At 53.9% G+C, this 27,330-nt stretch overlaps 10 protein-coding genes across 10 annotated transcripts; 7 read left to right on the top strand and 3 right to left on the bottom strand.

Moving 5' to 3' along the window:
• The first annotated feature begins 8 nt into the window (after nt 1-8).
• On the top strand, nt 9-3,424 carry F5Z01DRAFT_660475 (chitin synthase). Its single transcript, XM_046263831.1, has 3 exons — nt 9-455; nt 513-3,065; nt 3,125-3,424. Exons 1-3 carry the CDS (start codon nt 393-395, stop codon nt 3,260-3,262), a joined length of 2,754 nt encoding a protein of 917 aa, XP_046116662.1. The 5' UTR covers nt 9-392; the 3' UTR covers nt 3,263-3,424.
• Nucleotides 3,425-5,094: 1,670 nt separating this feature from the next.
• Nucleotides 5,095-6,718, top strand: F5Z01DRAFT_682544 (uncharacterized protein; the record flags this gene model as incomplete). Its single annotated transcript, XM_046265771.1, has 2 exons — nt 5,095-6,630; nt 6,686-6,718. The coding sequence occupies 2 exons, from the start codon at nt 5,095-5,097 to the stop codon at nt 6,716-6,718; spliced, it is 1,569 nt and encodes a 522-aa protein (XP_046116661.1).
• Nucleotides 6,719-7,006: 288 nt separating this feature from the next.
• On the top strand, nt 7,007-7,902 carry F5Z01DRAFT_224374 (uncharacterized protein). The gene has a single exon (XM_046258253.1). It carries the CDS (start codon nt 7,350-7,352, stop codon nt 7,692-7,694), a length of 345 nt encoding a protein of 114 aa, XP_046116660.1. The 5' UTR covers nt 7,007-7,349; the 3' UTR covers nt 7,695-7,902.
• Nucleotides 7,903-7,923: 21 nt separating this feature from the next.
• F5Z01DRAFT_726604 (serine-threonine rich protein) lies at nt 7,924-10,671 on the bottom strand (the record flags this gene model as incomplete). The annotated part of the gene is made up of 1 exon (XM_046266658.1): nt 7,924-10,671. The coding sequence occupies one exon, from the start codon at nt 10,669-10,671 to the stop codon at nt 7,924-7,926; it is 2,748 nt and encodes a 915-aa protein (XP_046116659.1).
• A 1,087-nt stretch (nt 10,672-11,758) lies between these two features.
• Nucleotides 11,759-12,657, top strand: F5Z01DRAFT_224310 (uncharacterized protein). The gene is made up of 3 exons (XM_046258252.1): nt 11,759-12,021; nt 12,077-12,194; nt 12,250-12,657. Exons 1-3 carry the CDS (start codon nt 11,911-11,913, stop codon nt 12,534-12,536), a joined length of 516 nt encoding a protein of 171 aa, XP_046116658.1. The 5' UTR covers nt 11,759-11,910; the 3' UTR covers nt 12,537-12,657.
• A 619-nt stretch (nt 12,658-13,276) lies between these two features.
• Nucleotides 13,277-14,458, top strand: F5Z01DRAFT_223983 (uncharacterized protein). The gene has a single exon (XM_046258249.1). It carries the CDS (start codon nt 13,419-13,421, stop codon nt 14,160-14,162), a length of 744 nt encoding a protein of 247 aa, XP_046116657.1. The 5' UTR covers nt 13,277-13,418; the 3' UTR covers nt 14,163-14,458.
• F5Z01DRAFT_224051 (uncharacterized protein) lies at nt 14,459-19,794 on the top strand. Its single transcript, XM_046258250.1, has 3 exons — nt 14,459-14,561; nt 14,641-18,668; nt 18,715-19,794. Exons 2-3 carry the CDS (start codon nt 14,834-14,836, stop codon nt 19,737-19,739), a joined length of 4,860 nt encoding a protein of 1,619 aa, XP_046116656.1. The 5' UTR covers nt 14,459-14,561; nt 14,641-14,833; the 3' UTR covers nt 19,740-19,794.
• On the bottom strand, nt 19,455-20,991 carry F5Z01DRAFT_224196 (serine/threonine protein kinase, CMGC group). Its single transcript, XM_046258251.1, has 2 exons — nt 20,869-20,991; nt 19,455-20,817 (listed from the first exon to the last, which is right to left on the bottom strand). The coding sequence occupies exons 1-2, from the start codon at nt 20,920-20,922 to the stop codon at nt 19,849-19,851; spliced, it is 1,023 nt and encodes a 340-aa protein (XP_046116655.1). The 5' UTR covers nt 20,923-20,991; the 3' UTR covers nt 19,455-19,848.
• Nucleotides 20,992-21,518: 527 nt separating this feature from the next.
• On the top strand, nt 21,519-24,892 carry F5Z01DRAFT_660458 (Muniscin C-terminal mu homology domain-containing protein). The gene is made up of 5 exons (XM_046263830.1): nt 21,519-21,921; nt 21,977-22,069; nt 22,177-22,262; nt 22,313-24,024; nt 24,072-24,892. The coding sequence occupies exons 1-5, from the start codon at nt 21,883-21,885 to the stop codon at nt 24,770-24,772; spliced, it is 2,631 nt and encodes an 876-aa protein (XP_046116654.1). The 5' UTR covers nt 21,519-21,882; the 3' UTR covers nt 24,773-24,892.
• On the bottom strand, nt 24,893-27,065 carry F5Z01DRAFT_660455 (mitochondrial import protein MMP37). The gene is made up of 2 exons (XM_046263829.1): nt 26,744-27,065; nt 24,893-26,692 (listed from the first exon to the last, which is right to left on the bottom strand). Exons 1-2 carry the CDS (start codon nt 26,762-26,764, stop codon nt 25,103-25,105), a joined length of 1,611 nt encoding a protein of 536 aa, XP_046116653.1. The 5' UTR covers nt 26,765-27,065; the 3' UTR covers nt 24,893-25,102.
• Nucleotides 27,066-27,330: the final 265 nt, after the last annotated feature.

Here is a 27,330-nt window from a genome sequence, read left to right as displayed (position 1 = left end):
AGGATTTGCACCAAAGCTAGCTGGATTTAAACGACATGCAGACTTAGCGCCTTTAGCGTCAACGCATAACTTTTGAACTCGTCCTCCGTACGTAGCAGATTCATGCTGAAGCTGGGAATATTTTTCACTGCTCCTCTTGTTTCCTCCTGTTTCCTCCATCCTCGTCCCCATCATCCCACCTTCGTTTGTTGTAGCTACTTTCGTGACGGCAGACTGCCTTGCTAGCCTGCTGCTGCTTGCCGTCTTCGCTCACGCCAGCCTGTTGATCAGGTAGCAATCATATAGCTTTCTGAGAATGAAAGCAAGAATCTTTTGAGACATCCACGACCCCTACACCCGTTTGACTTTCCACAAAAGATTTCGCAGTTCTTCACAGGCGGATCTTCGCCGCCATGGATCACGAACAAGGCTACTCTCGAGGATACCAACTCGAGGATATCCCTCCCACAGCAGATGTGAGCATATAATCCAGTACATGAAATTCGAAATAATACGCTAACAACAATTCCCAGTACGACGCTACGCCAGTGAACGAACTTGACAACGCCCGACGGTACTCTTTGAGCGACAATGGCCCGGCTTACAACGACCGGCCAGCTCCACCCTCCATGTCGCCAACCTCAGCTTCATATTATTCCCAGGATCACCCAACACCAGTATCAGGAATGTACCACATGCCTCCCTCAGCGAGTACAGCAGTCCACAACAGCGAATTCGAGGGGTATGGAGGTTTCGGCGACGGCTACGGTTACAGCCGGCCTCACTCATCATCCCAAGAAAGCGACACGGACGATTCTTGGGCACGACGACAGCAAGAGCTCCCCTTGACTGCCGTCCAGAAACTCACAAATGGCACGTCGCTTCGCCGGCGCGAGACGCGCAAGATCAAGCTTGTCAAGGGGTCCGTCTTGAGCGTGGACTACCCAGTGCCCAGCGCCATCCGAAACTCTGTCCACCCGTCCTACCTCGACCCGGAGAGCGGCACCAGCGAAGAGTTCAGGACCATGCGCTACACGGCCGCTACTTGTGATCCCAACGACTTTACACTCGTCAACGGCTACGATCTGCGTCCGAGGATGTGTAACCGCCACACGGAGCTCCTCATCGCCATCACGTACTACAATGAGGACAAGGTCCTACTCGCCCGCACGTTGCACGGCGTCATGCAGAACATTCGAGACATTTGTAACATGCGCAATACGAGCTTTTGGAATAAAGGTGGACCGGCGTGGCAGAAGATCGTCGTCTGTCTGGTGTTTGACGGTATCGAAAAGGCCGACAAAAATGTCCTTGATGTGCTAGCGACGATTGGTGTGTACCAAGACGGCGTCGTCAAGCGCGCCGTCGACGACAAGGAGACGGTCGCTCATATCTTTGAATATACGACACAGCTGTCCGTCACACCCAACCAGCAGCTCATCCGACCCGTCCTCGACGACAAGGACAAGAACGCAAAGGACAACTTTCCTCCCGTGCAGATGATCTTCTGTCTCAAGCAGAAGAACAGCAAGAAGATCAATTCACACCGGTGGCTGTTCAACGCCTTTGGGCGCATTCTGAATCCTGAAGTGTCTATCTTGATCGATGCTGGCACGAAGCCGAGTAGGGGATCCCTATTGGCGCTCTGGGAAGCCTTCTACAATGACAAGAGCCTCGGCGGCGCGTGCGGCGAGATTCACGCCATGCTGGGTCGCGGCGGTCGCAAGTTACTGAACCCGCTCGTGGCGGTGCAGAACTTTGAGTACAAAATCTCAAATGTGCTCGATAAGCCCCTCGAGTCATCGTTTGGGTACGTGACGGTCCTCCCCGGCGCGTTTTCGGCCTACCGTTTCCGTGCCATCATGGGCAGACCACTAGAGCAGTATTTCCACGGCGACCATACGCTCTCCAAGATCCTCGGGAAGAAGGGCATCGATAACATGAATATCTTCAAGAAGAACATGTTCCTTGCCGAGGACCGTATCCTCTGCTTTGAGTTGGTGGCCAAGGCAGGGCAAAAGTGGCATCTCTCCTACGTTAAAGCTGCCAAGGGCGAGACAGACGTTCCAGAGGGCGCCGCTGAATTTATCGGCCAAAGGCGAAGGTGGATGAACGGGTCCTTTGCGGCGTCGCTGTACTCCTTGATGCATTTTGCGCGAATCTATCGCTCGGGGCATTCTGTCGTCCGGCTCCTCTTCCTGCACATCCAGATGGTGTACAATATCGTCCAGCTCTTGCTGAGTTGGTTCTCGTTGGCCTCCTACTACCTCACGACTGTCATCATCATGGATCTGGTGGGCACACCATCCATCGTCTCCGGTAATCACGGCTGGCCGTTTGGAGACACAGCCTCGCAGATCTTCAACATCATCGTGCGCTACGTCTACATCATCTTCCTCATTGTCCAGTTCGTCCTGGCGCTCGGCAATCGACCAAAAGGCGCTCGTTTCACGTACGTCGCCTCGTTCATGGTGTTCGGCTTCATCCAAGCGTATATCCTGGTCCTCGCCTTCTACCTAGTCTACAAGGCCCTTAGAGATCCGATAGGCGATTCTATCAACGTGTCCTCCGGCGCAGCATTCTTCAAGAGCATGTTTGGAGACACTGGTGTCGCAGGCGTCATTCTCCTCGCACTCATCACCATCTACGGCCTGAATTACGTCGCCTCGTTCATGTACCTCGACCCCTGGCACATGTTCCACTCCTTCCCGCAATATCTCGTCCTGGCCTCGACTTATATCAACATTCTGATGGTCTATGCCTTCAACAACTGGCACGATGTATCGTGGGGAACAAAGGGCTCCGACGACGCCGGCGCTTTGCCAGCAGCGCACGTCACGAAAGGAAAGGGTGGTCAGGCCGTCGTGGAAGAGGTTAAGAAGGACCAGCAAGACATTGACGACATGTTCAAGGAGACTGTCTACCGCGCCCTTGCCCCGTTCGAGGAGGAAGCCGCAGTGGAGAAGAAAGATGCGGAAGATTCATACAAGTCTTTCCGCACCGGGCTGGTGGTCGCTTGGATCCTTTCGAATCTGGTCTTGATTGTTTTCGTCACAAGCGATGACTTTCAGTTCCTTGGTGTTCAGGTCAGTATCATCCCAATAGCCACGCGTCAAAAGTTTTGAATACTGATAATCCCCTGCAGGAAGCCTCCATAAGCCGCACACCTCACTATTTCCGGGCGCTGCTGTATGTCACCGCTGTTCTTTCGATTGTTCGGTTCATTGGGTTCTCGTGGTATTTGGGAAAGACCGGTATTATGTGCTGCTTTGCGCGCCGCTGATGAGCAGCGCTGGGCGAACAAATGCACGCGGAGTTACTACAGGTTCATAGCGTTGGGCAACGGAATTAGTCGGGAATGGCTCTGGGTATTTATTTGGTAGATTTGGTGGTGATATTGTCTTTAGGCTGATTTAATCACTAATGTCTTACATTTAATTTGCGCGCTTTCTCGTCTACGCTGTGATATTTGGTGTTGGTGCACTTGCTACAGACAGGTGATGCTGTGTGTTTAGGACCACAAGGCTGTGTTTACATTACCCCCTTTCTCAGGGGATGCGGGGGCCAGAGTCTACCCTGAACGCTGCCGTCGGGTTCTGGAAATCAGCCCTCACGGGTGTAAATGTGATTCAATGCTTGCATTAAAGTGCCTATGAAGTTTTCATGTTAGTAAATTCCTGTTTACCTAATTGTTGAACTTATGAGCACTTTGTGGTGACTAGTTTGCGTCGCTCGCTCAAGTGTTCCTTTAACCAGCTTCAGTCCCCTGAAAACGGGGAGTTGACGCGGCTTAGAGAAGCCACAGACCAACAGCGACTTGAACCTCGGATACCTTATTATAACATCCTTCAAGCCCTTTTGTAAACCTTCATCTCTACTGCATTCAATACACATATTAAACTTCAAAAGCTGCATGTCGCGTCGTGAGGCGAACGCGTCCTGGTGGATAATCACGGTAGACTAGGGCCAACCCTTTCTAGATAGTTTCAACCACTCGACTTGCTATGCTTCGTAAGTGTGCATCAAATATGCAAGCCCTGGCACAAGCCACCTAAATATCATTCGGAGAATTCTGGCAGCGTTCTTCACCGGTTTTTGTGCGTAATTTCTCCTTGAATGCAACGCAGTTGTGGCCTCGGCTGGGGGCTGTGGATTCCCAACCACCATCTGCATTTCTCTGCAGGCGGCGCCCACCACGCGATGCGCGTCTGATGATTGCGAGTTGAAGCACACAGCGGCATTGCCCATTGAGCAGATTTCGTTAAAAGAAAAAAAAAATTGAGACAAAGACGAGCAAGATCCATAATCTTCAGCGAGAAGACCTAATATTAATATGTTTTAAGTGCTTGCAGCTCCCTTACGTCGAGAGGCATGAGGTCATTAAGGAGCTGCAGCTGCGCTACCGCTGTATGCTCCTTCCCTGTAAAAATCGCGATCAAACGCGCCCGTTTGGGGGCTTCAGGACACCCCGCCCCACATACCGCCTGTGAACAGCGCTGTAGAGGGCAGAACAAGCGCTGGAAAGCCCCCCAGCCAGAGCAACTTAACGCGCCGCGCACGCGGCGAGAATGTCCCACAGGCGCGTTGACTGGGCGTGTCACGATAGGACGCTCTTGCCCTCTTAAAATACCGCCCATCCCAATTGCTCACCACTGCAGGTCTCCTCTTCCTCGGCCACCTCTGACCTTTGGAAACGCTTCTTTTTCGAGACAGACCTCCCACGACGACCAGGTCTCCTCCTCCCAAGACCACCCTCCTTCGATACGAGCATCAATCGACTCGATTTGTTCCCGACGCATCGCCATACTACCTGCTATATCACGCCAGGAGCGTGTAAGTGGGAGCAGCCAACGCCCACGTGTATCACGTCTTGATATACCGCGAATACACGCGCCTTAACTCGATATAACGCACCAAAAGATTCTCAATCTTGATTTCGAGTGTATGGCAACAAGATTCTGACCTTTGATTGCGAAATAATCCTCGCCAATCTCCCTCGACTCTCCACACGCAATGGCCGACGACTCTCCCTGCCCCTCCCCAACACGGGGAGCGAATGCTTTCTTCGCGGAGCCTACGCTGCCTGCACCGCCAGCTATGTCTCCAGTTTCGAAAATGCCAATGGGCATCCTCTCGTCGTCTCCAATGGCCGGCCAGAAGCGTCCCGCCGCGTCTCTTCTGCCCGCGTTTGAACCGTTGTCTTCATCGCCAGGCCTCCCACGCCCTGCGAAACGCCAGAACATGGGAACTGGTGTACGCTCTCGCATGCAGCTTCCTACTCCCGTGCCTACTTCCAGCACTGGTATTCTGTCCAGCTCACCGCCTCGCAACCAGCAGAACCATGTCACGCGACCGCCGTTTGTTCGAACGTCGACCGGCACTGCGAAACGCGAACCTCTATCAGACTTGCCTACAGTGATGATACCCGAGAACGGCGAGTGGTTGACAATGGGCCGATCATCTAACTCGTCAACGTACCAGCTGTCTTCGCACCGCGTCGTTTCTCGCGTGCACATCAAGGCGCGTTATATCCCAGCATCGGGCTCCGAAACAGCCCGTATCGAGATTCACTGCGAAGGGTGGAACGGACTCAAACTCAACTGCCGCGGTCGCACAACAGAGTTGTTGAAGGGTGACAGTTACACAAGCGAGTATGAGGGATTCGACATTCTACTGGACGTGCAGCAAGAGGCGCGGGTCATGCTTCAGTGGCCAAAGCGGGAAGCAGCTCAGAGCGCACCGTCAGATGGTTCGAGCTGGGATGACTCGCCGCCACGCTCGCAGGCGCTCAACCGCGGCGTGAGCGAGTCCCCGTTGCGACGTACCATGCGCGTACACTCCCCCGCGAGCCCGACGCCACGACACCTGTCTAGCTCCCAGAGACTGCAAGCCTTGTTCCCTCAGCGAGATTCCTCTGCAGATGATGAGGACATCCAAATCTACGAGGACGAAGCAGAGGATGAGCTGCCTCCTGCCGGCGGACCCATGGATCTCAACGCCAGCATGCGCACCGAGGCCACCGTCAGCTTCTCTAGCGACCTCAGTGAGCCCGAGTCCGACGGCGAGAAGGACCCCGATGAGGAAAACGACCCTATTGTGCACTCATTTGGCCCCTTTGGAGCCAACATCTCTGGTCGATTCGCTGCCATCTCCGCCGTGTCTCCCGGAGTCAGGTCGCCCAAGGCTGTCAGATCTCCTGTGAAGGTGAATCGCTCGCCTGTCAGGTTCGGTAGCTCGTTCTCCGGTGGCATCATTCCCTTTGAGCCGCTGCTGAAGCCTGCAGAGGTCAAGCAGGAGGCTGTGCCAGAGCCCGTGAAGAAGCCAGTCTTGGCTCCTGTCGATCCCGTCATTTGCAACCACGTGGTCAACCAGCTCGCGTGGTCCCGCCTTTCGTCAACGCCTCTCTCCACGATCATGCGAAACCTACCCGCCGATTCTCAGGTCGGTCTGCAAAAGGAGGCCCTGCGCATGTCCATCGAGTCAATGCCTGCTATTGGCATCATTCCCCGCCAGGGCAAGGACGCGGCCGGCAAACCTCTCGAGAGCGAGTACTACTACTTGCCGGAGAAAGATGAGGACGAGGAGCGACGAGCCATGGTTGTCGATGGCCTGAGGAAGCCTAGCTTGCGAGCATGTCGGAAACAACACAAGGTATGTTTGCCCGCAAATGGCCTTTGCAAGTGAATCACGCTAACGTAACATGCAGCAATACTACTGGAAGCGTCCACGCACGCCGTAGTGGTGTCGAGTCTTTGTCTTTACAGAAGGACATGGAGAAGATCCAGGGGCGGAGATGCGAGATACCCTTTTACGTCGTTCTTGCGTACATATTTGAGTAATGGTTCTCCAGTGTAGGAGCATGGTTTAATGCATAGCACACCGGAGTCTTGGTTTTGTTTGCTGCTTGGCGGATCCCTTTGGAAGTATAAGAGATGAGCTTTGCGCGTTCTGTGATGGATTTGGCACGCTACAGGGGCGTTGGATGGCACGTGTCAGGACGAACGATACGTGTATCAAGTGAGCGAGTTGTCTGTAAGGAAGAGACCTGAAGAGACGTGGTACAATTCACGTCATAATCTTCGCTGCTAGAACGTTTGCCCAACGAATGTACATTTCGGACCTGTGTCTGATGCTATGCTCATGGCAGATTTTCTGTCGCTCCACGCAACTTGGGGCTAGAGTCGAGGTGGCGATGGCCAGCGCCCATTCATCATATCGTCATGTCCGTCCCGCCACCGGCTACAAACCCCTCTCAACGTCCTACGTAGTACATCACCTCATCGCCTCACTCACCTAAACTCCCATCAGCTCACGAAAACTACAACAACCACTCGGCACAGCACACTATCCAGACGTGTAGATTTGCCATCATGAGCACATTCAATGCCTCCAACCCTCCCACCACGGACCCGCAGTCCTCCACGCAAACTGCCTCCCACGCGATCCCCTCGCACCCCGCACCCGTCGACGCGGCAGCCACATCGTCTGGCGTAGCCGCCGACAGCACCACCCCTGCGGAGACCGAGACCAAGCACGCGTCCACTGGCCTCACGGGCAGCGATCACCCCGCAGGCGGCGACGAGAGCAAGGCTACGCGGGAGGCCATGGAGCGGACAAACTCCTGGAAGCCGAGCTTGGACCGCAAGCAGAGCTGGAAGAAGGAAGACCAGAAACGGGCATTGCAGATGACGGGTATGCAAGATGCGGACAAATAGGGTGTCATTGAGTTCAAGCAACTTGTCACATAGTGAATGGAAAAAACAGATTCAAAGTGAGAATGGTCATTGGTATCCGATATGCAAGCAAGCCCCTAACACCGATGCCTCCCAAAAGAAATGAAAATAGCAAAGAGTTGTGCAGTCGGCCGTAGCAATGAAACGATCTCTGATCCCTCCCCAGTGAATGGCAAACCTTGTTCAATGGATGTATATACCCCTTCCTTCCTCACTTTGTGCCGCGCGTATCGGGAGCAACGCCTGGTCTGGGTGGTGCTCCTCTAGAGGCGAAGTACTCCCCTACGACCCCAAGAGCGCAAGCTGTGCCGCCAGCCCATGCCGTGCCAATCACCAGATTCCTCGCCAATGTATTCTTCTTGTTCTTCTTGGACACCTGATCAGATGTCCTGACGTCGTTAGAACCCGTCTCTTCCCTGTGGTCGTCAGCAAGGGAGCGGAAGGGTGGCGCCGGCTTGTGGACCTTCTCCTCTGCAATGGAATCGTAGTTAACGAAGCCAGTAGGGCTGGCAAAGTTGCCTGTGACGGGTTGCCCCATCAGGTCGATGGGGTTGATCTTTGGGCCGGGATTTGTATCTTCAGCAGCGGTTGCAGCGCCAGTCCTGGCCTCACGGACCCTTCGAAAGACCAACGTGTTGTCTGATCCTGAAAGCAGTTCGTACCCCTGGTCTTCTAGTGTGGCAAAGTAGGACATGAATCGGGCTGGATTGGAGAGACGCGGGATGATATCTCCAGGTGTCTGCGGGCGACTTGTGTCTTCGACAGCCGATGTCGTCTCCACCATACGGACCGAATCGTTCTGCTGGTCGTATGCCAAAATCTTGTAGTGCCAGAGCTGTGGTGCGCTGTGAGGTGTCGTGACGGATGCTGCAGAATCATGGCTTCCGTAGTGCTTAGCTATGGGGGACATGGTAGCAGCCCCGACCTCGTTGCGATAGCTCGTTTCGAGACCTTGGGCAACCTTAGAGTAAGGATCTTGTTGAGTCCAACTGGCCTCGGGCAACGACCTCCTGCGTGCATGGCGGTCGAGCGCAGGCTCCAAACGAGCCTGCTCAGTCGGGAAGCTCTCGTCCATAGAACAAGCTTCCGCCTCGCCAGGGAAAGCATCTTCCTTGCCTTCGCCTTCGCAAGTCTTGTTGCTTGGGAACAAGGCGCTCTTGGAGCTCGAGTTGTGCGTGCTCCAGGATGTCGTGAACTCCTCGGGAAAGTCGCGAACGTAGTTCCCAGTCAGTTTTGTCGCAGGGACGTCGCCTTCCTTCTGCTTCTGACTGCTTTCGTGCGCCCTACGCAGAACATTGGCGCGGATTTCCTCGGCAGACAACGACTCTAGCTCAGAATTTGGCGTGGGCATCGAATAGTCTTCGGGTTGACGGCGGGCAGATTCGTCATGGTGCTGGGTCGGGCTACCGGACCGACCATTGTGCGCCTGCTCAGATCCGTCGGCTACGAAGCCGTACATAGAAAGGTCATCGTACGCTTTTGAAGCTTCTTCAGGATGTGTTCTCGAAGACGTTTCGGGAATCTCCCTTGCAGAATACTTGGCCAGGTCCGAATAAAACTTGGACTCCTCCTCTGCAGTGAGCTTCTGAAGACCGTCCGGCTCGTTCCACCGGACTGGGCCATAGGAACCTAAATCCTGATATTCTTTGGACGCCTCTTCAGGATGCAGACGGGGAGAACGACACTCTGTACCGTCATACGTCTTGGGCGCGTAATCACGCAGATCCTTGTACTGCCGTGTCGCCTCCTCAGAAGTGGGTTGAGGTAATCCATCAGGCTCGTTCCATCGTACAGCCTCGTAAGAACTCAAGTCATCATACTTCTTCGACTCTTCCTCGGGCGTCAACTTGCGCAAACCATCAGGCTCATTCCAATAGACAGGCTTGTAGGCATCCAAGTCTTTGTATTCCGTCGCAGGATCTTCCGATGTCACTTCGATCTTGGGCGGAAGAGCGTTGCCTTTAATATTCGTGGCGTTCTGCGCGGCTTCGTATTCGGTAAGAATCGGATTGTCGACTGTGCGAGGGCCGTCGTATGTAGCGAGATCTTTGTACTTTCGCGACTCTTCCTCGGGGGTGAGCTGGCGTAAACCATCCGGCTCATTCCAGTTGTTAGCACCGTAACTGCCGAGATCCTCGTAGTCCTTTGAACGCTCTTCCGCAGTAGGCTTCGACAGACCATCCGGCTCGTTCCATTTGACGGCACCGTACTGGTCAAGATCATCGTACTGTTTTGTGATCTCCTCCGGTGTGGCTTCTTGCACGCGGTCCGACTCGCTCCATTGCATAGACCCATACTTGTCGAGGTCTGGATAAGCCTTGCTTATTTCCTCTGGAGATTTTCTCGGCAGTGTTTCTGTTTCATTCCATCGAGTTTGCTCGTAACGGCCCAAGTCTTGGTATTCCTTGGACTTCTCCTCAGTGCTCTTGGTTGGTAGGCCATCCGGCTCATTCCACCTCGCCGCACTGTAGCGTTGGGTGTCCTCGCATTCCGCAGCAGTTGCTTGTAGATTCGGTTGCTGATCAACGTCGTCGAATTTGGGTGTGAATGATGCTTTCGAAGGTTTGCTGTTCCTCGCTGGTACACGGCGATTCGTAATCGGATCAATCTTCGTGTTGTTGTCGTCGAACGAAGTAGTGGCATCCGGCGTACGGTCAGCAGTTGATTCTTTGGGCGATCGATTCGTAGACAAGTAATTGCGGATGCTTTTCAATGGCGTCTTCCACGGCTCGGAATCATGTTTTCTTTGTTCCGCGGAGACCTGATCCCAATCATTGCGTGGCTTGCCCTGAGCTTTGCTGGCGCAACGAAACGGTGTCTCAATCCACGAAGCTATAACTTGTTCGACGTCAGGCTTTCTACCCTTGTGGCTGCCCTTATTGTTGGAGAGGTTGACGCTTTCCTTGCAATCGCCGGTCTTTGGGTGGTCCTCCCAGAGCCTGCGATGGAGTGACTCCATGTATCGATAGCGCATCTCACGATTTTGTTTTCGGGCTTCGCGGAAAGCTTCACGGCTCTCTTCCCAGTCGCCATTGCGGGATCCCCAAGGCCCAAAGCGAAACTCGCGCTTCTGTCGACATACCTCGCACAGTGAGACACTGGCACGTCGGGTCTGGATGGCCCTTGAGGCCATCGCTCTGCGCGAAGCAGAGGACATCATCGTGTTGTGAGAGTGTGCACGACGATAGGGCGATGACGCAATAACAGAAGGACTGTGCCTTGCGAGGTCAGCTTGCCGTTGTGAATACGTAGTAGCTTGCGGCAGAGGGCTCGCAATCGCGCAGTCTAAACAATAGCCAGACGCCCTCCTAGGTCTTGAGAGAGCTTTCTCTCAGCTCAAGTGAGAGCTACTGGCCGGAACAGACGGATAAAGTGGTTGTTACCTCTATCACACGCCCAAGTCGTCTTCACGATCAATGAGGGGCGCGGTCTGCCGGGATTCAAGAGCGGCTAGTGCTATGGAGCAGTAATCGCGCCTGACGCTCGTGTAGAGTCTTTGGTATCAGGAAGCATCGAGAAGCGCAATAATTGGAGATTATTCGAACGAGGAGAGGAAGAAACAAGCTTTGGAGAGTTGTCAAGTAGGTAAGTGAGCATCATGGCGGCCTCGTCGACGAGGACGAAGACCCTCGGATCAGCTGGACAAGACTGCGGGGAGTGGACCCACAGACAGCAAGGCCAAAGCCAATTGGCAGCTTGACATTTTTGGACTAGCACCTGGACCCCTTCCGCTTAGGGGATGTGTCTCCACTATTGCGACACTAAAGCTTCCAGTGCTCCACTGGAGACCTGGAGTTGTAAGTACAAATACGCCCCATGGCCATTATCCGCTGGACCTCACAATAACATCCGTCTTCTTCCGGCGGTTAGTGAAACAGTTCGGGAACAACTGACAGCACGTTGCATCATGACCTTACTCATCATTTACCTACATGTAACCAAGCCGCCTACGGCATCCCTAGGTGATCACATGGAAGGAGCGATACCGTGACGGCGTGACCGCAGTCTCTGCGACCGATGGGTCAAGGCTGACAAGCTCACAGGCTCACAGCCAGGTTGACCATGGACACACACAATAAGAAATCCCTTATAAGTTCAGTGGCCATGAAAAGCTCATCTTTTATACGGCGCGTTCGCACTACGGGATGTCTCCACCAAAAGTCAAACCACAAAGTTCACATAGAGGGCCTGACGCATCATGGAAACACTTTTTAGAGCATGGAGCTACTTGTCGAACCTTGAGTGGACGGAAAGAGCCCAGTCCGACTGCAAATTCTGTGACCACAGCAAATTAAAACCAATCTACCAGGTATGTAGTCTCTTTTGGCGCCGACCCGAGGACCCTGAACACTGACAAAGAGAAGGACAATCTCGTCATTGCTTTCGAGAACATCAGGCTGGGTGGACGGCATCACTGGCTCATCACCCCCCTCCAACACATCCGCGACATCGAGGTTCTGGGTACAAAGGACCTGCCATTGTGTCAGTGGCTACTTGTGACGCGATTCGACAGAGCTGTACTTACTGGTTCCTTCAGTGCTTCACATCGACAAGGTGAAAAAACTGCTCCTAGACCGGCATTGTCCCGACCATAAGAATTGGACGATTCATTCGGGTTACCATCGCGGCAGGAGACCGATATCCCTCCTGAATGGGTTCTATTGGCCGGATATCATCTCCATTCATCACCTTCACCTTCATGTCATCGTGGAGCCCTTCTGGACACTTTGGCTGTTCAAATACCCAACCTGGCTGCCATTTATGTGGAAGTCGGATAGACAGGTTGTCCAGCAAGTTGAGAGGGCGAAGCTGAAAGGGGACTGAGGCTCGCGTTAGGTGCAGATGAGGTGGCTATAGCGCAACCCTAAGTATTGGTCACCGGAATCATGGCTTACACAGTTTCACCAGTCACTTCATGGCAAGCGACAGGATGAGGAAGTACTGAAGTATCTCGCCGTCCCACTCGGAGTAGACTTGAACGCCAACCAATATTGATGGTGGTAGATGCGTGATTCCGAGTACCGGGGATAACATGGATGTAAATGTACGTTAATCCGTGCACAAAATGGTCAGTGGTGTGACGAAGATGTGACAGCTTCAGGGGCGTCTTCTGATTGTCGGAGCCTGACCTGATCACAATGGAAATAGTCTTGACGCGTGAGAACGACCAACTGACCATCACTCCAATAGGCTATTCTTCACGAGTAGCTCTTACGATGTGTCGACTCTCATGAGCAAGCGTTTTACACACCTATTCCTCGCTGACAGTTTGCATAACCACTGTTCGTCACCTCGATTTGGGCGAGAAGATTGACATAGCACGAAGATTTTGTGGTTCTGTCTTGGTTTGCCTCTGGGCAAGATAAATAGAGGTGCTCGGCAATGCCCCTTATGTATGTGTACATAGAGTACAGCTATCATGCTGGCAAGGTTGGCTTGGGCCGGGGTCAGGCTCGGCTTCGTGCAGTGAATCACATTGTCACACTTATGCCATGCTCTACAGTGTTACACTGCGTATAGAAGGCTGGCGGCCCCCAAATTGCATAGACGACCAACCAACAAACTAAGCTCAATGGGACGTCAAAAAGGAGGCGATGTCCACAAGAAAGATCGTGTTTCTTCCAAGTTCTCCAGTCTATCTTGCTTTCGTTGCCAAGTTTTTTTGAACAAATTACACTCCTTATTCATCAGAAGGCACCAAGCACCATGCTTTGTCTTTCGTCCACTCTTTTGAAAGGTGCCGCTCTCGGCTTCCTGTTGTCTCTGCACCCCGGCGTACTGAGTCGATCAATCCCCGATCTGTGTCCCCCTTCCTGCTACGACGTCGAGGCCAGTCGTGCTGAGCACCACCGCCTTCAGGACTTCAGCTTGGAACACTGCGCTCTGGAGAGTCGCCTTGACTTCAAGATTCACAAGGACAGGTCTATCGAGAAGGCAGTGTGCTCCGGAAAAAAGGCAAAATCCGTCCAGCGAAGGAGTTCGGAAGTACATGCTCAGGCTGAGCAATTCATCGATCTCCAAGTTATCAAGCAGTATGATGGCATTCCTATCGTTCGGGCCGACTTTGCCGACCTTGTCAACTTCATAATATCTTATCCTGGATGGCTGACCGGCGTCGATGACACGTTGCCATATTGGTCCTCGATAGAGGTGGTTCCCGGCAATCTCACCCTTGGATTTTATATTGGCCGAGACATCGATCCCCAGAGTCTCTTCGAGGCCACGCAGCAGTGGGGCACTATGCTTCCAGGAGGCTCATCCACTTTCGCGGCGCAGCGATGTGGTGGAAGTCTGACTGGTCGTCAGACTATTGGCTTCGTAGCTGATGGTACCGGGAACGTCACTAAAGTCCAGGAAATCACGAGCCTGTGGAACGACGGCAGATGCGTTCAGAAGTTTGCAAAGGAAGAAGTGTGGAGCGACGTTTCGATCGTTGTTCGTGAGTCGTAAGACTCATGACTGGGCGAACCATGAGATCCTCCTGTTGTGGTGTGGCCCCGTCAGCACTAAGGGCCCATTGTCTCCGTGCTCCATATCAACAAGCACTCTTGATTCAATTCGGTTTATGTCTTAGCAATGGAAGTTATCATCGTCTTATTCACCTTTGTTGTGAATCATCCACTTTCCACTTCACATGAAACAGGCCCTCGGTGTGAGTCAGACGGGGGACTAAAGAAGGGATCTGCCTTTCTGAGCCAGCGCGCAAGATAGCGAGTGTAGGTTTTGGATATTGACAGATGCAGAAGAGAAGTTAAGAAAGAAACGAAATCTGTCCAGTCTGGACTCTGTCCACGTCTTGAGAAGGCGATTCTCACTCACACCTTACTCATGGTGAGGGAGCGAAGATGAGTGAGGACCCCACCTTACCCTAGACTACTAGTAGATTTTAGGGTCCAGGTTTTGCGTGACATCACTGAATCTTTGACAGCATCATCCCACCAACGATTACCAACCCCACGTCTATGCCGACCGCAGCTTGAACAATCTGACGAGCACTTTGAAACCCTGGCCAATAACGCAACATTGCGCCCGAGCTACGACCTGCTGCCTGAGTGAATGGGCACAGGTGTCACGATTGCGCAAAGGCGCCAGCAACACCCCACCTGGCAGTGGTACACACGATGAAGACAGCCAAAGGCAAAGGCAAGGGCAAGCCCATATCCCGCTCGACGAGCGGGTTCGGGAGCGCCAACGCAGCTGGATTTGGCGGCTTTGGCGACTCTGCCAGCGGAAGCTCCTTGTCGTACCTGGCGGAACCGCCTTCATTCAGCAATGTCACCGACCCTCACGTGGTGGTCTCGCTGAAGAATGTCCTCAAGAAGGATAGCACGACAAAGGCCAAGGCCCTCGAGGAACTGCTGGCCTATGTTCGGGATCATCCGTTTGAAAAGGATGGCGGTGTCGAAGAGGCGGTTCTGGATGTTTGGGTCCAGATGTACCCTCGGACGTCCATCGACAACGCCCGACGAGTTCGCGAGCTGTCGCACAACTTGCAATTCGAGCTGATGAAGTCGGCTCGCAAACGCATGGAACGGCACATTCCTACCATCGTCGGCGCATGGCTCGCAGGGCTCTATGATCGAGATCGCGCCGTGGCGCGTGCGGCGAACGATGGGCTGGCTTCTTTCCTCAACACGCCTGAAAAGGTATTGGGCTTGTGGAAGAAATGCCAAAGCCAGATACTCGATTACGCGATCGAAGCCGTTCAAGAGACTCAAGATACTCTCAGTGACGAGCGATCCACCACGAAAGAGGATGCCGAGGCCAAATACTACCGGGTCATCACGGCAAGCCTATCATTGGTGCTCGGCCTTTTGCAAAAGTTGAGCGACGATGATATCGCTAAAGCCCAAGCCCAATACGACAGTTTCTTTGAACAAGACGCTGTTTGGAAGGCTTTAACTTACAATGACTCCTCGGTGAGGAAAACCGTGTGTCATTTGGTATTTACTTGTCTCGACCGCAAGCTACCGTGCGCCGAGGAAACCAAAGTCAGACAAGCTATCGTCACTGGTGGTCTCAGAACGGATCAATCTGGATCAGCTCTAGAGTATGTTCGGGCCCTGACGAAGTTGACACAATCACAACCAGACATATGGACATCAGGGACGGAGAAAAAATCTCCTCTTGCGCGCTTGCAGATGTTCATCGCCAAAGGATCACAAGGCAGTCCCCCAAAGTTCTGGGAGTACCTGGATCAGCTCCTCGCCCTGATACCACTAGAAGCCACATCACTTGACCTTGCTAATGGGATCCTGACATCGCTCAAATCTGGGGTCACCCACCGTGATGAACCAAGGACAAACACATCATACGCATGGAAGTGCTACATCGACGCCGCGCGACGCCTACTTCAGAGTCTGGCTCCCACCGAGCAGCACTCTTTTGGACAAGCTCATCTATTTCCCCTTTTTGAGCAATTCATCCTCTCCGTCTCAGAGAAGCAGACGGCTATACCTCTTGGGCCCAATGCCATGGCTATCTTTGTTGATGCGTACATGGCAATTGCATCGTCAGAGGAGCCGTTGAGACTGGCTTTTGAAGACGAATGGAAGCGTGTTGCGTCCATTCTCTGTGCAAACATATCTGCATCTCTACCAGAGGTCTCCAAGGAGTATCAGGCGTCCCAGGAGAAGATCAGCGAGGAAGGCCGCCGTTGGTTCGGACTTGTCGGACAGATTATGGCAAAGATGGACAAAATGAGTGCCTCGATCCCCGATTACACAACCCAGCCGTCATCGGACATAATCGACCAAAGTCTCTCCCTCCTTCAAACCCGCAACCTGAAGCCGTACGGTGCAGCTCGGATATTGGAGTACGCTTTGAGCACCTCCCAACACCTTTTCAAAGGAGACAGGTGGAATGCCATTGCTGATTTCTTGATGGCTGTGGCCGTGAACGACATGAAGAAAGCTGCCACTTCGTCGTCAGCACCGTACCTGCTTTCTTGCGTTCAGTTGCTTGGTGCTGTGTCCGAACGAGATAGTGACTTCAGTGCTCTGTGGGCCACCTGGGCTGAAGGGGCTGCTAAGCTACAGCCGGGAGAGACACAGGACTCTACGCTGACTTCTCTCGTTTCCAACGACAAGGGGTCAAGGCTTGCCCAGCAACATACCGAGCTGCAGCGCATTATATCGCAACGGTCTTTGGCAACGGTATCCGGCACTGCCGATGCTTGGGGACTCCTTGATGGTGCTGTCACGTACCAGGCTCTTGAAGATGGAGTCTACACAAAGCTAGCACAAGATCTACTGGACCTCTTCAACCGAGAGCCGGAATCGTCTAGCAACAGCTTGAGGGCTGTGGAAATCTTGGTCAAGGGTCGACCAGCGCTTTTCTCCGCGAACGATGAGTTGAAGACAGCACTACTTGCCCGACTACTTAGTCTCTCCGAGATTGGCGACACAACTCTATCCACGCAAACACAGTCTATTCGGGCTCTGCTGGACAGCCAGTCGGAGGGAAAACTTCCAATTGTCGGTATCATCCAATCCAACCTGGACCGCGCTGGGCCACAGTCCCTCGGAATTGCGACCGTTCTCAGCCAAGCTGAGGGGTCTTCAGGGGTTCCTCCGGAAGATGTCCTTCCCAACGTCAAAGTCTGGGCTCAGGAGCTTGAACCATTCCTTGAACAGCCGATTGACTCCTCGTTGTCGATCACAAGCAACATTAGTGGGGCCGCTGCACTCATCAAGCCATCCACCAGGAGTGTTCCACGCGTTCAAAGAGATCGCAAAGGCCGCTCGATTCCTGCTCGCATGGCTCTCTTCCTCGACCAAGCTCTGAGAAGCCGACTTGACTTTGCAGCGTTACCGGTCGACACCCAGGCTGAGCTCCTGTGTCTCCATGGTCTCACTACTCAACTAGTTTCGGATCAGATCACCCTTGGAAGCAAAGGTGGCATTTGGCTATCACTGCACCATGGGCAATCTGCCAGTGAGGCCGAGAACCTTGTGTCGTCGTCGAAGAACTTCATCAACACTCTCGCTGCATCAAGCGATACATCGGAAACGCTATCGCTGCTGATTGATACGCTCATTGTGAGGTCACAGGAGCTATCGTCACGAGGAGTATACAGCGCGAGAGCCTTAGCGGAACTGATCGCCGCGAGAATCGAGGTGCAAGGACTGACTCCGGATTTGGAAGAGAAGTTGATGAAAACTGAATACCTCAAGGCAACACCAGAGACTTCTCTACTGGCAGCGGCTATTGTCGTTGGTGCGGGCGGCTCTGGGCAAATCTCTAAGCCAATCAGCAACTTCTGTAACCATCTCGTTAGTGACGCTGCCGGTGCCTCTGTCGAAGGCGAGAAGGTTGGTAAGACACACGCAGTCTTGGCGCTGCTGTCTCTCTGTGGGCAGACTTACGAGACTGGTGAGATGCCCGTCGCCAACAACCGAATCGTCTTCGCAACTAGGCAAATTACATCGTGGTTGGACGAGCCCGAGAAGCTGGAGCCTTCCCTGTCAGCAGAGCTTTGTCGATCTTTGACACAGCTACTTCCCTGCATGAAGGATGTCTATGGACAGTATTGGGAGAAGGCGTTAGGATTTTGCACCTACTTGTGGCAACAAGCGGGAGGATCGAGATTTGGCGAAATGCTATCGGCGACGCATGCCTCACTTCGATTATACAAGACGCTGTCATCCATTGCCGAGCCTAATGAAGACTTGCAGGACGCGTTGAAAGAGTTTAGCGATGCGAAAGCCAAAGCCCTGCTCGAGTTGCTTCGGGCGCCACGCTTCGAATCCTCGCAGCCAGTGGGCGTCGTGGACGGCATCATCTGCCGCGAGGTGGAAAAGCTACCCATGAGGCATATCCCTGATGTCGCGGACATTTTCCCTCTCGTTGCCTCGGAATCCCGAGATATTCAGACAGCGGCGTTCAACCTTCTCCACAAGGCTATTTCTGCACAGCAAGAGCAAAAGTCTGTGGACATTTTGCTCGATAACACTGGTTCGTGGTTCTTTGATCCGTCCCGAATACAAGCTAACCTCACCAGATGCACGGTTGCCTGACGAGCTGTTGTCTCTCCTGCTCGACGCGCCCACGCTCGAACAGTATCCCGACGAGATCTTGGCCCAATTCCCCACATCGATTCGTTGTTACTTACTGGCCTGGAAGTTGGTATTTGACGCCTATTCGACATCGTCCTTCAAAGTTCGGAACGACTTCACGGAACAGCTCAGAGCGGAGAAATGTGCTAACCCTCTGCTCGACTTCATGTTCGACGTGCTCGGCCACTCGGCCGCCCACCCACTCAACTTGCCCAAGGCTAGCCTGGGTCCCGAGCAAATCAAGGACTTTGACATCAAACTCGCCGATGCGGAAGCTGAGGAGAAAGGCATGCAGTGGTTACTGGTGCACCTGTTTTACCTTGCACTCAAGTACACCCCAGGCTTGTTCCGCACCTGGTACATTGACTGCCGCTCAAAGCAGACCAGAATCGCGGTGGAGGGCTGGACCACCAAGTTCTTCTCGCCTCTCATCATTGATGATGCGCTGGATGACGTGCAGACGTGGGCCGACTCCCAAGAAGCCCCATCCATGGACGAGAAGGAACTCAATGTCAAGGTGTCCCGCCCAGCTCGCGAGGTCACAGCGGGCTACGAGATTGACGAAGACGAAGCCGCCATTGCTATCAAGATCCCTTCGAGCTATCCCATTGACGGTGTCGCCGTAGAGGGGCTACGCCGAGTGGCTGTCGACGACAAGAAATGGCAGAGCTGGGTCAGAACCACACGCGGTGTCATCACGTTCTCCAACGGCAACATCATTGATGGCCTGCAGGTCTTCCGTCGCAACATTGTCGGCGCCCTCAAGGGCCAGGGCGAATGTGCGATCTGTTACAGTATCATCTCGTCGGACAAAAAGACGCCGGACAAGCGATGCACCACGTGTAAGAACCTGTTCCACAGGGTTTGCTTGTATAAGTGGTTTAGCACCAGCAACCAGAACACGTGCCCTCTGTGCAGAAACCCCATCGACTATCTGGGAGCGGACACGCAAAAGAGGCGTCAAGGGTGAAAGGCGATTGTATAGAAAAAAGTTAGATAGAGGGGCTACGAATGCTCTCGGAAACAACCGAAGCTGAGTGCCTGCAAATATTAGGATTTTCGTTTTCGCAAGGGCACCGCTAGAAACCAACCTGATCAGCAGTAGCTCGTTTCCCGTCATATCTCACAAGCGCGGCCACTAGTTCTGTCCATTCCTCAGCAACGTCCGGAAGTATCTCCTGCCATGTCTTTCCTGGAAAGACAGTCCACATTTCAAAGGGTGTTACTTTGAACTCCTTGGCCTCAGGCCAGGTATCCACTGTCGGCGTGCCCAGGGTTTTGAAAATGCTTAGGATTAGGCCGAGTTGATTGCCATCCTCATGCGCAGGCCTCGATTCGAAAATGGGCATCGGCGGGTTGGTGATGGCTTCGGATATCACGACGCCAAGAGACCACATGTCTACTGCCGTCGAGTACGCCGTGTTCCCAAAGAGAACTTCTGGTGCTCGATAAGGCCCTGTACCGATGTCGAGAATCTTGCCACTGGGTGGCTCGTCTCTGGCGCGATGGTCTGGTGACCATGCTGTTCCAAAATCTGAAATGTACGCGGGTCCTGAAGGTGACGCTAGCAGAATCGCAGAGGGCTTGATGTCGCGGTGGATGATGCCTCTAGAGTGGATTTCCCTTAGCCCGGACAAGACATCTTTGAAGATCCTGTTCTGCTGCCCGTCATCGAGAGGACCCTTCTCGAGTAGGTGTCCCAGCGTAAAGGGCAGATAAGGGAATTCGAGAACAAGGCGCTGCTCTTGATCACGGAATGTCGCTTCCAGCTGAATGATAGAGGGCCGTCCTTTGAGTGCCTCGAGTATGAGAGCCTCGCGTTGAGGGTCATGTGGTGGTGTATGGAACGTGATGACCTTCAGAGCCGTGCTTCTCGACGTCCGGTAGACTTCAGATGTCACACCTTCGGCAATGGGGCGACAATCGTCGTATGGGCCTATCGTGAAGCCATCTGTCCATGCTCCAGGTTGTGGCGGCTCATTCGGTGTAAAGGGGGGTGAGTCGGGGCAGGCTGCAGTTGGCACAAGACATGCTGATAGGTATTGTTCCTGAGGACACGTGCATTAGTCGAGGTGCGTGGGCCTGAATGGATTACATACTTTTGACGTGCTCTCGTTGTAAGCGGCGACTTCAAGTGGCAGCGCCTCGTTCATTGGAATGCCTCTCTGTGCCTGGCTGAAGTAGTCAGTAACCGTTCGAACTGGACTCGATGTTGAGGAAAACGACAGTATGGCTCACATTCTTTGTATGGTTTCATAACGTTCCGATGCCGACAACGTCGACTTCCAGTCCGACATGGTGTGCCCAGTACTGCTCTCAAAGGCAGTGTATATAACTGATGCTGCTGAGCACACCCGGTACACGGAGAGCAGAGTGTGGTGAGTGTCTAGCAATGTGAGTGCGAGACCCGGCTTTGAGGGATCGCGACCTGCCGTATCCCGTTTAGGTTAGGTCAAATCCGGTCTTGGTACGAACATGGAAGTACGTACCGTGCCCAGCCAGACATCCAACAATGGCAATGTTCCGATTTCAGAGGGCAAATGCGAAAGACGCAGACAGAACGTCATTATTAGGATTTCGAAACATTACCATTCTCATAAACGAAAAGCAGCTAACGTCGAGTCAATTACATGCTAGCACGGCTGGCCAGTGTCGGCAGACGGCGGAAGCTGCGGGCTCCAGCCACATTAGGCGGACTAATATGGGGACTTGAGCTTCGCTGCCCAATCAAGCGATGCGCCTTACCTCATCCATATCCAACGGAGCAACCGTCCAACCCAAAGGGCAGGAGCTCCATCCATCCAGCCAGCCTCCGGCTTCGTCATTTCACGGCTGGTAGCCGTGTCCCATCACCGTCGCCCTCACGCCACGCCGCTCCAACGTCTTCGTTCCCGGTGACAAAGGCAATTATTGACCTTTCGATTCCGTATTTGGCCTACAGAGACGCAGCTAAGGGACTTCTGCTTCCTTGACGATATTCTACTTGCCCTGGGCACAAATCATCGCCATGCGCATGTGCCTCATTTCGCTCGCCCAGAAACGCACATAGAACTTGCAGTTTACGACAGCCAAACTGTACCGACCCACGCGTCCCCGCGAATACCACCGGCAAGATGGAAGATACAGCGAGGAGCGAATACCCGGGCATGCTTGTAAGCTTCGCTACGCTTTCCAATGATCTACAGCGGCTGACACCCAACGCGACAGAGCTCGCTCCAGCCGAACCAAGCCGTCCAAGTGCTCAACGACCGAGTGAAGCGGATCAGCAAGATCAACACCGAAATCGCCGACTGGCTCCAAGTATGGCTCTCTTGTTCCTCTACCGCATTGGCCGCCTCTCAGCATGCATTCGCAATGCTCGGTGTTTGGGTGCGCTGTGTGAACAAGGACTAACGGGTTAATTCCAGGAGCGCCGTCGAGTCGAGGAACAATACATCTTGGGGCTTCGCCGCTTGGGTCAGTCCAAGCTACCGGGACCTTCATCTGAGCTTGGGTTCGTAGCTTCACTACAAAGTACCTCGGGCTCGCCGCTAACAACACCAGTATCTTCAACGGGCCCTGGCAAGCAATGGTGGACGCAGTCGGTACTCTTGCCCACTCGCACCAGCAGCTTTCCGATCGCATTGAACAAGATGTGGAATTACCGTTGCGCAACTTCAGTCAGCGCAGCAGCTTTGGCGAAATGACGACAATGTCCTCCAATTTGACATCGATAGCCAAGTCACTCGATGAGGCTCAGGCGGCTACAGAGAAGCTGGGCAGGAAGGGCGGCAAAGCCAGCACACAGAAAATCGATGCTGCCACATCGAAGCTTGAATCAGCACGCCAGCAGTGGGAATCCCAGGCACCGTACATCTTCGAATCGCTTCAAGCGCTCGACGAGTCCAGAATCAACCAGCTTCGCGATGTCTTGACACAGTACCAGACGCTCGAGTCGGACTGCGCTCAGCGCGCCCAAGATACGTCGGTCGCCACGCTTTCGCAAGTGATCGAAATCGCTACCGAAACAGAAATCTTGGCCTTTGTCAACAAGATGACGCACGGCAGGACGCCGCGAGCGCCTCCAACGCGCGCGTCAACAACCGCTTCCATTTCTACAGAGAACCAGCAAGGACGCCCGAGCACTGCGTACAGCGCCAATGCCCCCCAACCTTCAGCGCCTTCCGAGCAAACCCCCGTGGAGACGCCTTCAGAACCGGAGACCCCTGCGACAGTGGAACCAAAAGCTGAGCCACCAAAGCCCGAATCGAAGCTGCGTCGCCTAGGAACAATACTCAAAGGACGCAGGCAGAGTGTTCACGGCGGCGTGGGACCCTCCCCGCAGAAGGGTGGCTCATCTGCATTTGGACGACTTGGGGGCAAAGAGAGGCCCGGCATTTCGCCACGGGGTTCATCAGGCAATCTGAGGGAATCGAACCATCTTGGGGCGCTGGCCGAGCATCCATCACTCCCACGAACCCCTGAAGTTGGCGAGGACAGCCCCTCCAGGCCGCCCCATGAGGGTGCGAACGGATACAATGCACAGGAGAACATCATGGACTCGCCAATTCTTGAGGGAGTCAATGGCTTCCGCGAAAACAGAGGTGTGACTCTTACCGATGAACCGACCGCTCGGCCGCTTCAGCCGACAGCTACTGGTCCGACGCCCACGGCCGCTGGAAAGGATGCAGAGGGCTTTACGATACCCGCACCAGCCGATGATCCGATCACCGCAGCGCAGAAAGAGGCTGCTGCAACCGAGGAGGCTGATCAGCTCTTCAAGCTCAACATTCAGAACAAGCCCATAGATGAGGAGGATCCAGAGGCAAAGCGAGCCGCACTATCAAGTGTAGCCAGCTCCTTGCGAGCCGGTCCTGCTGTACGCCGCTCAGGGACGACGCGCGGCCGCAGAGATGTGCGGAACACGATCTATGCGCCTGCTCCCATAGCGGGTGAGCCGGCAGAGGGTGGTTTTCTGGCGGGCATCGCAGGCTCGCCCTCATTTGCAAGCTCTTTCGGCTCCAGGACAGGCGCTCCAGCACTCGCCCCAGAAGCTAGCATTGCTGGTACCTCTGATACTCAATCTGTTCGTTCTGGCCACTCGTTCGGCAATTTGGCCCATGCAAAGCATCCCGAGATGGTTGGCCCTGGTCTTCACGGTTCCATCATTGAGCATGTATCTATTGTGTTCAAGGCTGGCGGTGAGATCGAGAGCACTTCGATGGCGGGCGAGCTGGGATTTGTGAACAACGCCACCGACGATGACATGTACAAGAGTAAGTCTATGAGGACACCGTTGCCAACGTTACACTAACGATTGCAGCCCACGAGACCATCAAGATCAACAATTATCCCAATCTGGAGCGCATCGGTCCTAATAGGATCTTTGTGCAAAACAGCACACCTGACCAGCCAGATCAGTTCAGCCTCGACCTGTCGCATATCAGCAAGATGGCGCCCGCCTTCTCATACCGCGTCTTCGCCCCCGAGTCAGATCCACTCTCGCTTGCACGGAATGCGCCGCTACTGTTGAACCCCGCATGGAAGCCTCAAGGTGACAAGCTGGGTCTTTTGCTACAATATCAACTTAACCCCTCATGCACCTCGAAGGGCCCCGTCACCCTACAGAACGTTGTGTTTATTGCCACATATGAGGGTAAGGCCTCGGGTGCGCAGACGAAGCCGAGCGGCACGCATCTCAAGGACCGCCACATAGTGTACTGGCGCCTTGGCGAGGTGACGCTCACCCCTGAGCCGCAGAAGATCGTGTGCCGTATTGTCGGCAGCGAAGGAGCAGAGCCGATACCGGGCCACGTCGAGGCAAGGTGGGAGTATGTTGTGCCCGAGGGCGAGGTGGCCGGCAGTGGCATCTCTGTCTCAAGACTGCAAGAGACAAAAGGCAAGGGCAAGGAGGCCGAGTCGGACGATGATCCTTTTGCGGACGATGGCGTATCCCAGACCCACACTTGGGTAGATGTGCCATTGTCCAGAAAGCTCGTGAGCGGAAAGTATGAGGGAAGGTAGCAGTGTCGCCTGGTGTGTCGGTAGGGTAGAGCCATTGGATTTTTCATCAGCGGAATATCAAGGATGTAAATATGTACATAGGACCCATTGTCTTCATCGGTCACCGATGCACAAGTCACAGTTTGGACATATTTTACGTGTTGTCTGTCAAGATGGTGAGTTTTGACAGAGCCCCAGAGGGCGAGCTACAAATCTATCCCTTGTCCATAACACCTCGTGTCCGCTGAATCAAAACACCGCTGTTGCCTCCCGCCCCCTTTGCCATCCGGCAAGATGCTGTCAAGGTGATGCCGTACGTGCAAATTTTATACAATGAACAAACAGCCTCTTTCATTCCTTCTTCTCCTCGGAGGCCTCGGAAGTTTTGGTTTTCTCGCTCTCTTTAGACCCTTCCTGTGATTGCGCAGTCTTCTTTGCTGCCGCTTCCGCATCAGAGCCCTTCTTGTACTTTGCGTACTTTTCGCCGAGATAGCGGAACGTCCTCTTCCATCCGCTCATCACGGGGCCCTTGAGACTTTGCACGGTGCTCGGCCAGTTGACGGTCTGCTTGATGACTTGCCTGACGGTCTGGGTCAGCGCGGCAGGGTCGTCTTCGGCGATGCGCTTCTCAAACTCCCCGCCTTGCCGCTTGCCTTCGTCGTCTGTCGAAGCCTTCATCATCTTGTTGAACTCCTCCTTGGGCAAGCTGAGCTTTTTCTGGTACTGGAAGTAGAGCTTGGAGCGGAATTTGGGGGGTAGCCGGCGCACCATGTTGCCTCGTGGCGAGGGGTCCATGTCCTGCTGAAGCCTGCTGTTCGCCTTGGGGTTGAGCACCCAGTTCTCGTCGTCAAGACGGCAGTTGTCAAGGAACGTTACGTTAGGCAGCGTCTTGATCAATGGCGCGTAGAGACGACGGAAATGAACCATGTTGTTGGACACAATATTGTCCACCTTGGACCTGTTCTCAGTCGGCAGAGACATCCGTGGGTCGCCCAAGTAGCTGATACCGGAGATAGCGCTATACAGCTGCGCCTCTGTGAAGTCAGGCGGCAGGAGCAGCAGCGCCGTCCGCAATGCCGCGATGAGGTTGTGCTGGTTGGCGAGACGGACCTGAGGATGATCACGCAGGATCTTGACTGGCTTCTGCAGCCGTCCCGCGAGATACAAGCTATCCCAGGTCGATAGATCCGTGACCAAGTTATCGATACTCGTAACGCCGTACTTGATGAGCATGCCGTTGACCTCCACGTACGGGTGGAAGTAGACTCCTGCGCCCCAGTCCTGCACACGCGACACGAGCCCGGAGCCCAGCGAGGCAACCCCTGAGTAGTGATTGCGATGCTGCTTCATATTGATTGAATGCCAGTGCTGCGTGTGCGACACGCCAAAGATAAAGTCAATCATCTTGGGGGCGCCTTTTTGCGATTCGATCAATGCCTTCGGTGGCTTGGGGTGAACAGACCGAAAATCCGCCTCGCTGATGCTCCGACCCGCTTCCTCTTGCGGGAAGACTCCTGACCCGTATGCGAAGCAGTAGACAATAGGGGCGTTGAACTGACGAAGCATCAGGCGCATGGCTTCCTTGAGGTCGTAGTTGATCAGCATGTGCTGATTGTGCCCAAACATCTCGTGCGGCAGGTCGCTGAATGACTTGATGGCGAAATCAGCCGTGTCCTCCCAGTTGTCTCCATATAGGTTGTATTTGCCCTTGGCCGTTTCGCGCTTGCTGGGCTTCGTCGTGGTGGTGGTGGTAGAGCTCGACGAGGAACGGGAGGTGGTGGAGCTCGCATCGCTTTTTCCGCTGGAGTCGGAGCTAGAGGAATATCGCATGTATGTGAAGGCTGGCAGGCGTTGGTAGGCATAGTGTCGACCGGTAACGTATGAGGCTTGTGGTGATAATGCGCGAGGAGCGACGCCGCGCGCGTTTATGATGGGCGTCGCCTGGGTGCGTTAGCGGGCGGTTGGGGGTCATCAGACGGCAGCTAGACTTACCCATATCCTCGCGCTCGCCATATTGAGTGGGACTGTTGACTTTGGCGTTGTTTCAATGTCTTTTGGTCACCCAATGGCACCAAGTGTTGCCAAGATCGAAGGAAAAGAGCCGGAAGAGGGTGCGCGTAGCTCGGTACTCGAGCGATTCACCAGTGTTGTTTGTCCATAAAGAAACGAGAGTAAAGGTACTAAAAAGCTTGGGGGGTAACGCAATCAGCTTGCGTGCGCTGGGTGTTAGATGGCAATCGTAAGTGTGGTGCTGCAGGGTCCGCGTGAGGATTTATTGGCATCCAGGAACCAGACGACAAGCTCGGCAATGACATGATGCCATAATTGGCTTCGGATCGCTGCGGACTGGAGGCCCACTTCCAGTCAATGGCCCCTCCAATCTGGAATGCTGCTTACCCTAAAGCTTCTGTCGGTACTCTACGAAGCGAACTCAACATTGCTGCTTCGAGTACAAAAATGAGCTCGAATACTGATTAAGAGACAAACTCTCACGTTCCACATGGGAATATAATGTGTGTTTGTTTGGCAATCGTCACGCCTAATCATGTGTGACGAGCAGACATTTCAAATCTTTTTCA

The sequence above is a fragment of the Emericellopsis atlantica genome, assembly GCF_019669845.1.
Source record: "Emericellopsis atlantica unplaced genomic scaffold F5Z01scaffold_20, whole genome shotgun sequence".
Taxonomy (NCBI): domain Eukaryota; kingdom Fungi; phylum Ascomycota; class Sordariomycetes; order Hypocreales; family Bionectriaceae; genus Emericellopsis; species Emericellopsis atlantica.
The sequence above is the reverse complement of the archived record's forward strand: the minus strand, read 5'-3'. Positions and strand labels throughout refer to the sequence as shown.

What these genes read in the sequence shown, in the direction of transcription:
- F5Z01DRAFT_224196 (XM_046258251.1), bottom strand. Translation starts at nt 20,922, where the DNA reads ATGAACGAGGCGCTGCCACTTGAAGTCGCCGCTTACAACGAGAGCACG. An exon ending in ACAACGAGAGCACGTCAAAA is followed by an intron (nt 20,818 to 20,868) that starts GTATGTAATCCA and finishes ACGTGTCCTCAG; the next exon opens with GAACAATACCTATCAGCATG.
- F5Z01DRAFT_223983 (XM_046258249.1), top strand. Translation starts at nt 13,419, where the DNA reads ATGCTTTGTCTTTCGTCCACTCTTTTGAAAGGTGCCGCTCTCGGCTTC.
- F5Z01DRAFT_224310 (XM_046258252.1), top strand. Translation starts at nt 11,911, where the DNA reads ATGGAAACACTTTTTAGAGCATGGAGCTACTTGTCGAACCTTGAGTGG. An exon ending in AATTAAAACCAATCTACCAG is followed by an intron (nt 12,022 to 12,076) that starts GTATGTAGTCTC and finishes GACAAAGAGAAG; the next exon opens with GACAATCTCGTCATTGCTTT. An exon ending in TACAAAGGACCTGCCATTGT is followed by an intron (nt 12,195 to 12,249) that starts GTCAGTGGCTAC and finishes TGGTTCCTTCAG; the next exon opens with TGCTTCACATCGACAAGGTG.
- F5Z01DRAFT_660455 (XM_046263829.1), bottom strand. Translation starts at nt 26,764, where the DNA reads ATGGCGAGCGCGAGGATATGG. An exon ending in TGGCGAGCGCGAGGATATGG is followed by an intron (nt 26,693 to 26,743) that starts GTAAGTCTAGCT and finishes TAACGCACCCAG; the next exon opens with GCGACGCCCATCATAAACGC.
- F5Z01DRAFT_660475 (XM_046263831.1), top strand. Translation starts at nt 393, where the DNA reads ATGGATCACGAACAAGGCTACTCTCGAGGATACCAACTCGAGGATATC. An exon ending in ATATCCCTCCCACAGCAGAT is followed by an intron (nt 456 to 512) that starts GTGAGCATATAA and finishes AACAATTCCCAG; the next exon opens with TACGACGCTACGCCAGTGAA. An exon ending in TTCAGTTCCTTGGTGTTCAG is followed by an intron (nt 3,066 to 3,124) that starts GTCAGTATCATC and finishes AATCCCCTGCAG; the next exon opens with GAAGCCTCCATAAGCCGCAC.
- F5Z01DRAFT_224374 (XM_046258253.1), top strand. Translation starts at nt 7,350, where the DNA reads ATGAGCACATTCAATGCCTCCAACCCTCCCACCACGGACCCGCAGTCC.
- F5Z01DRAFT_660458 (XM_046263830.1), top strand. Translation starts at nt 21,883, where the DNA reads ATGGAAGATACAGCGAGGAGCGAATACCCGGGCATGCTT. An exon ending in AAATCGCCGACTGGCTCCAA is followed by an intron (nt 22,070 to 22,176) that starts GTATGGCTCTCT and finishes GGTTAATTCCAG; the next exon opens with GAGCGCCGTCGAGTCGAGGA. An exon ending in GGACCTTCATCTGAGCTTGG is followed by an intron (nt 22,263 to 22,312) that starts GTTCGTAGCTTC and finishes TAACAACACCAG; the next exon opens with TATCTTCAACGGGCCCTGGC.
- F5Z01DRAFT_224051 (XM_046258250.1), top strand. Translation starts at nt 14,834, where the DNA reads ATGAAGACAGCCAAAGGCAAAGGCAAGGGCAAGCCCATATCCCGCTCG. An exon ending in CATTTTGCTCGATAACACTG is followed by an intron (nt 18,669 to 18,714) that starts GTTCGTGGTTCT and finishes TAACCTCACCAG; the next exon opens with ATGCACGGTTGCCTGACGAG.